Source organism: Haplochromis burtoni, unplaced genomic scaffold (assembly GCF_018398535.1).
Source record: "Haplochromis burtoni strain Fernald_Lab_line unplaced genomic scaffold, NCSU_Asbu1 Contig_69, whole genome shotgun sequence".
Lineage (NCBI taxonomy): Eukaryota > Metazoa > Chordata > Actinopteri > Cichliformes > Cichlidae > Haplochromis > Haplochromis burtoni.
In genome coordinates this window covers 234,865-240,992 of record NW_024582430.1, presented here as the reverse complement: position 1 = coordinate 240,992, position 6,128 = coordinate 234,865, and the positions used below count along the sequence as shown (strand labels likewise).

The 6,128-nt window shown below is 49.3% G+C and overlaps 1 protein-coding gene across 1 annotated transcript in view; it reads left to right on the top strand.

Moving 5' to 3' along the window:
* Positions 1–6,128, top strand: part of znf536 (zinc finger protein 536) — a gene marked incomplete in the record, with an annotated part of 228,150 nt that overhangs the window by 143,937 nt on the left and 78,085 nt on the right. Inside the window, 1 exon segment of the mRNA XM_042221534.1 lies at positions 3,788–3,946. Coding sequence (XP_042077468.1) covers positions 3,788–3,946 — 159 coding nt within the window.

Sequence of the window (6,128 nt, the reverse complement as noted above, 5' to 3'; positions counted from 1 at the left end):
GGGGGGGGGTCTGGTGTTTTTCCTGCTTCTAATCTGTGTTTTGGATTTTTTAATTTTAGCCCCATCTGGGGTGGGCAGGTGGGCCAGTGTCTGCTACACGATGCCGGGAGTCTTTGCCAAAAAGGGATCTGTACAGTAGACCACTCAAAATATGTTTATGAGTACGGCTACAGTATGGTGCAGACCGAGTGCTGGGGGGGGTTTATATAATTATTTCCTCTTTCCAGGACGGCACACGTACGGGGAGGGTGCAGCTGATGGAGAAAATTATAATTCCACCTGAAATCACGAAACCATAGGAACAGATTTCACGTCCCAGCTCAACAGACAGAAGACAAACCCCGGCCCCCTCCCCTCCCCGTCCGTAAAAGAAGCCTTGATAACTCGAGCGGGGGGGCGGGGATTGTTTTTTGCCTCAGGGCGATGAAGTGTCCGTGTCCATGTGGACAAACTGAAGATTTTTCCTCCTTTAAAGGGAGAAGAGTCGACGTGTGCAGGCCAGAGGCCAGCTCGTCAGGCTGATGTCACACCTACTGCACCTCTGCTGCTGCGTCAGGCGCAGGAACAGGAGGGTTCGGCTTCAGCAGCTGCCGCCGGGCTGCTGTGACATCATAAAGCTGCTTCCCTGTTGGGTCGTTCCCTCTCAGATCGAGTCACCTCGGGGCTTCTGCTCCCACGTGTTACGCTCCAAAGTCTGAACATATACATGATACACGTGTCTGTCATATAAGGAGCGCTGTGCAAACTTCATATACCAAAAACACTTTTGGTTGTTGTTGGAAACTGAAATCTGAGGTTTGAACCCTGAAGCCCAAAGCTGTGACGGCTCCTTATCGCGCTGCTGTTACGCTAAAATTAAGCTGTCTGGCTTTTTTCATGTGGTGCTTTAATTATGACTGAGAAATTATTTTTTAACATATGTGCCAGTCTGATAAATCTTACATAAAAAAGAGGCGTTGCAACTTTAACATGTGCACATTTTTGTACATAAAAATAAGAGCAGCAAACGAAAGCGAAGATGAAGCTAAAGCACGGTCGTGCAGACGGTCTCCGTGCAGACGGCGACGTTTTCTCCAGCGCGTCACGTTTTTTTTCCTGAGGTCGGGCGGGTTCAGCGGAGCAGGACGAGGCGTCGCTTTCATGTTTTTCCACTCTGAGCTGAAATTTTGCTGAAACACATCCGAGCCTTCGAATCCAGGAGTCCATAAATCGGTGAAAGATTACACACACGTGCGAGCGCCCGGAGGCGGCGGTTGGTGCGATTCGTGAACACGTCCCCCGAAACGTGCACGTCTAACCCATCGAAACTCTGACATGTGAGGCTTTTATAAACCGTCTTGTCGTGCGTTGGAATTCAGGACGTGAAAAGTAAAAGCTCAAACTTTTGTCTGTCAAACTGAACAGAACGATTATTTTCCATCTCCGTCTGAAAGTCTGAACGATCGTGGCGCCTCATTCCTCTCACGTGTGAGCGCAGGAAGCATTAAATCCTGTGTGTGTGAAAGCTGACTCAGCAGGGAGCATTAAATAAAATACAAAAACATATATTTATAGTCATCCTCTGTTGTATTTGAGTAGATGTCGACTTTTCGGGGAGTTTTTCTGTGTGGAAATGAAATAATTTCCACGAAACAAACAAAGTGGTGCCTGAAATAATTCCGCTCAATGCTGTAAATTTCCTGCAGATGTTTTTTTAGTTCTCCACAGATTCGATTGGACTCGTCGGTGCTGCAGAAGTTAAAAATCTGCCTCTCGGCCCTCGCCCTGCCCCCTCTCCTCTTACTGTACGCTGAATGAAACCGTCCCGCCGTGCAGAGCGGCGGTGACGGCGTATTGTCCCTCACAGACTTACATTTAGGTCGCCTTTCACTTCCTGCTGTGATAAATAGGCTTCAGCCTGATAGCGGCGAGGCTGGATGGACTCGTGTGTTTAGTGTCAGTGTGGAAGAGGACTTGCTGACTTGGGTCTTTCCATTCTGTAAACCTTATTTGACTCCCCGACAGAGGAGGAGGAGGAGGGGGGAGCCGCAGAAAAGAAAAGATTAGGCTCCTGTTAGCGACTGCTCCTCATTGTGCTCCCGTGGGTGCCTCCGTGGGTTTGATTCTTCCTCTTTCTTTCTGCCCCCCGCCTTCCCCCGCACACACGCCCAATCGTGTGCGGCACAGAAAATAAATAACACTTACTTTCTGCTGAATGGCGAACAGTTCAGCGTTGGTCTAGGCCATGTTAGCCTGCCCGTATACAAAGGCGCCACCGGACCCGGCATGATCCGCCGCGTCCTGTGAAACGTCGGGTTCGAGCTTTGACGAGCGGATTCATGAGGCAAAGCTGCCGGAGGACGTCCGCGGACGTCTTTCCGGGCTGTTACAGAGACCAGATCTGCTGGTGCGAGCGTGACAGACGTGCCAACGGTTCACAGCTGTCTCAGTTTCAGGTTAATTCACTGTGTGTCCTGCTGAAGATCGTCAGAGCCTGAGGGCGTGTGTGTGGATGAAGTTCCACCTGCGTGGTTGTTCGTGAGGCCAGAGTCAGATCCCTGAGGCACCGCAGGAAGCTCTTTGCCGTCACCATGAGAGCACAAAGAAAATATCAAATGCTGTTTTGCACGTAAACTATAAAAAAATTAAATGAACTGCACTATATTTGTTAATGAGTGGAGATATTTTTCTCATTTTAGTTTTTTATTTCTTTCATTTTTATTATTGTGAAACACAATAAATGAATTTAGGCCAGTGTCCTTATTTTGAGCACGTGCAGGGATTCATGAGATGTTTTAAAGAAGAAATTTGAACGAATGTAATGCTGCTGATTGTTTGAGTGTATATTTAAATACTGATCATATTTAAGTTCTAAAGTGTGATGGAAGCCCGGCAGAGATCAGATGAATGAGTCCTGCAGCCGTCCCGTAATTAAAGAAAACATAAAAAAAGCTCCAGAACAAAAGCAGGAAATGAATTTGGGCGTTTTGCTGTGAGATCTCGCGTTGAACCTCCCGCACGGCGACGTCCACCAAATTGTGCAGAACCAGAAAGGATATTTTTAATTTTACAGCTTCCAGATATTTATCAAGTATCTGTTGTATATTTTTCTCTGATGCGTTTCTTCTCCCGGCCTTTAAACACGGCAAATCAGCGCGGCGAGGCCGGCGTGTGCAGCGTGACGCCGACACCCTCACCTCAGATTATGCTGCTGTCAACACATTCCCAGGTTGTCGTCACTCATCTTTAGATTTGCGTTCGGGGGGTGATCGCGTTGATAACAGACTGCTGTTGCACTAAACTGTGCATCATCGTTTTTTTGGCGTGCGGAGGAAGTGGCGGAGGGCGGGGTCAAAACTGTTATCACCCTATCATATCTCTGACAGCTACCTGTCAAAATCGGGTCGCAGCAAGAGATGCGAGGATATCCTGCGATGCTGACGAAGCCAAACGCGGCCCTCTCCCTCTTTTCTTCTGTCTCAGTTTGCATTGTTAATTCTCACTGCACTCCAGCATTAGCTTAACGCGAGCGACGACAGCAGCCAGGATAAAAAAAGAAAAACAGGAGGAGGTTATGGGGGGGTGTTTCTGAAGAAAGCTTATGAACTGTCAGCGTTCTGTCAGGAGGAAAACAGCGCGGTCCGTGAACTCGTTTGATGCGTTTGACTTTGTGTGGCGTTCGCACACCGAGCGCAGGAAACGAGGGACAAAGAGGAAAGAATGTGTTGTGTTATGATGTGATGTGTGCAGGGCTGGCACTCAACACGCCTTCCATTTGTCTTCCCCTCCTCGTGTGTGTGTGCTCCAGATGTTGGCGAGGACTTGGTGAAGACAGCGGGGAGTATCCAGCCGCCTCTGCCCCAGCATCGAGAGCGCTCCCTGGGCTCGTCCTCCAAGGACTGCCCTTACTGCGGCAAGTCCTTCCGCACCTCCCATCACCTGAAGGTCCACCTGCGGATACACACAGGTCAGTGCCTCCACCCTGCACCCACCCGCACACCCCCCGCCTGCTCTGCGTCTCTGCAGCTATGAAACATTTATTGGACTTCATGCAAAATTTACTTCAGCGCTTGTTCTGACATTTCTTCTGGGCTCAGGCTGACATATTGGTTTCTGAATATCGGCTCGCAGGAGTCAGTCTCCCTCTGACGTGATGGAGAGGACGCAGATCCATCGATAATCTATCAGTTTGAACATCGATGCGGGAAGAAGACAAAGAAAGAAAGGAACAGAGTACAGGCCGTCACAAACCCAGTCATCCCAGTTCAGCAGTGTCAGGTCTAGTAGGCCTGCCTCGGTCCTAATCTGTCTCTGTCCGTGGGATCTAATCCCAGAGGCTCCGTGTTATCAGCTGCTGGATTTGAGCACGTTTCCTTCAGACTCACATAAATCCAAATTAAGGAAACTGCTGGCGAGCGTGCACTTCCTCTCAGTGTCCCTCATTTAGGCTTAAGGCCATTGTTATTCCACTTTTTTTCCTGCTCATCATTTCATTGAGCTCTAATTAACACAACAAGGGTTCAGTGTCCTCCAATGACATCACTCAGAGGGCAATTTCACACTCTCTAACTCTCAATAACTTTCGAGGCAAAACAAAGCCGGCCTGTCCACCGTTCGCAGGGATGTTCGTGAGACCGTGTGTCGAATAGATTTAGCTTTATGTTTCGGGCGGGTGTGCTAACCCTCGGAGCGGCGCCGTCCCCCCGGTTGTTTTCGGTCAGAGTAATGATGTGGACCGTGGACAGGAGCCAGGGCGCTAACCCTCTGCGAGGTACGAACGCCCCACTGACTATCCAGGTTAAAGTCACATTCAGACTGTGCAGAGGACACCTTACCACAAGGACACCTGGCTAAAGTTTCTCAGGTGTTTCCTGCCTCTCAGCTCCTCAGCTTCCAAACACTGTGGACAGCTCAGCGTTATTATTCACCCGAGGTCTTCCAAACGAGAGTCCTCTCTGGACCACTTTGGCTATCCACGCAAGCATAATCCCACATAAAGAAGAGCGAGATCGATCGTAGTAATAAAGACTTCCTATGAAAAACTGTGAGTTGTTCCTGTGACTGATGCTGCCGGAACAAAGCTGCTTTATGCCATGTTGTTCTGCTAATTCAGCATTACAGCATTAACCCTTAAGCTCACTTGGGTCCCCAGAACACAGTAATAACTCCACGTCAGTCACACGCCATCCTCCCTTGCATCCTGCGTGACGGACCAAACACGAGCGTCCTGCTTTATTGGGTCAGACCTGAAACCGGCGAGTTCACTGAGGACACAGGATGTGCTTTTTCTCACAGGCTTCTATCCAATCAGACTTCATGGGAGTCGCCCCCTGCTGGACAGCAGAGAGAATGCAAGCTTCAGACTCACTTTTCAGACCTGACGATGCATCAGACTCTTATACAGTCCTCTGACTTACTGCGTGAACTGAGCAGATATCTGATGGAATGCTTTTACTGTCAGACTGCAGTAGCTCTGAAAATATCACGACTTCCATGCCTTTACTGACTTTTTACGGGTGGTCGGACTGCGACGCTTTAAGGTCTCTAAACACAACCAGGTCACCTCGAGGCCAACCTCCCCTCCACTTGCTGCTGCTTCTGTGTTACCTGCTGCTGAGAGACCTGAGTTATGTCTGCTTTGAGTAGAGTAGTAATGATCCCCGTGAGGCCCGTATTTTATCGCAGAGGAAGCGGAGCCCTCGGCCGGTCTGATTGAATCCACAGTAGGTTTTATTTTCGTCCTTTCGTATCTCAAACAGACAGTAAAATTAAAGGCCTCGCTTGGAGCCTCCACCTGGGGACAAATGTGAGAAGGTTGAGCGGGGATGTTGTCTTTTTTGGGTGGAATGTATCCTTGGACGCGTGCCCGTCGAGCTTAGATGCAACGAGGGGAGAAAAAGAGCTTGATGCATCCCCAACATGTGGCCTTTAAATCACTCCTATAACCTAATCGTACCAGCTCCGCTGTGACATCCTGATTACATCCACGAGATGACTTTTACAGCGGCTAAAGATCCTCTCTGCGCTCTGGTGACAATGCGGGCAGATTCACAGCTGACAGGCGAGCTCTCCTCCGTCTAATGTAATGTGAGTGACACAATGGAGTTGCTTACCGAGCCTGGTCGAGGCAGCATTATGCGACGCAACGC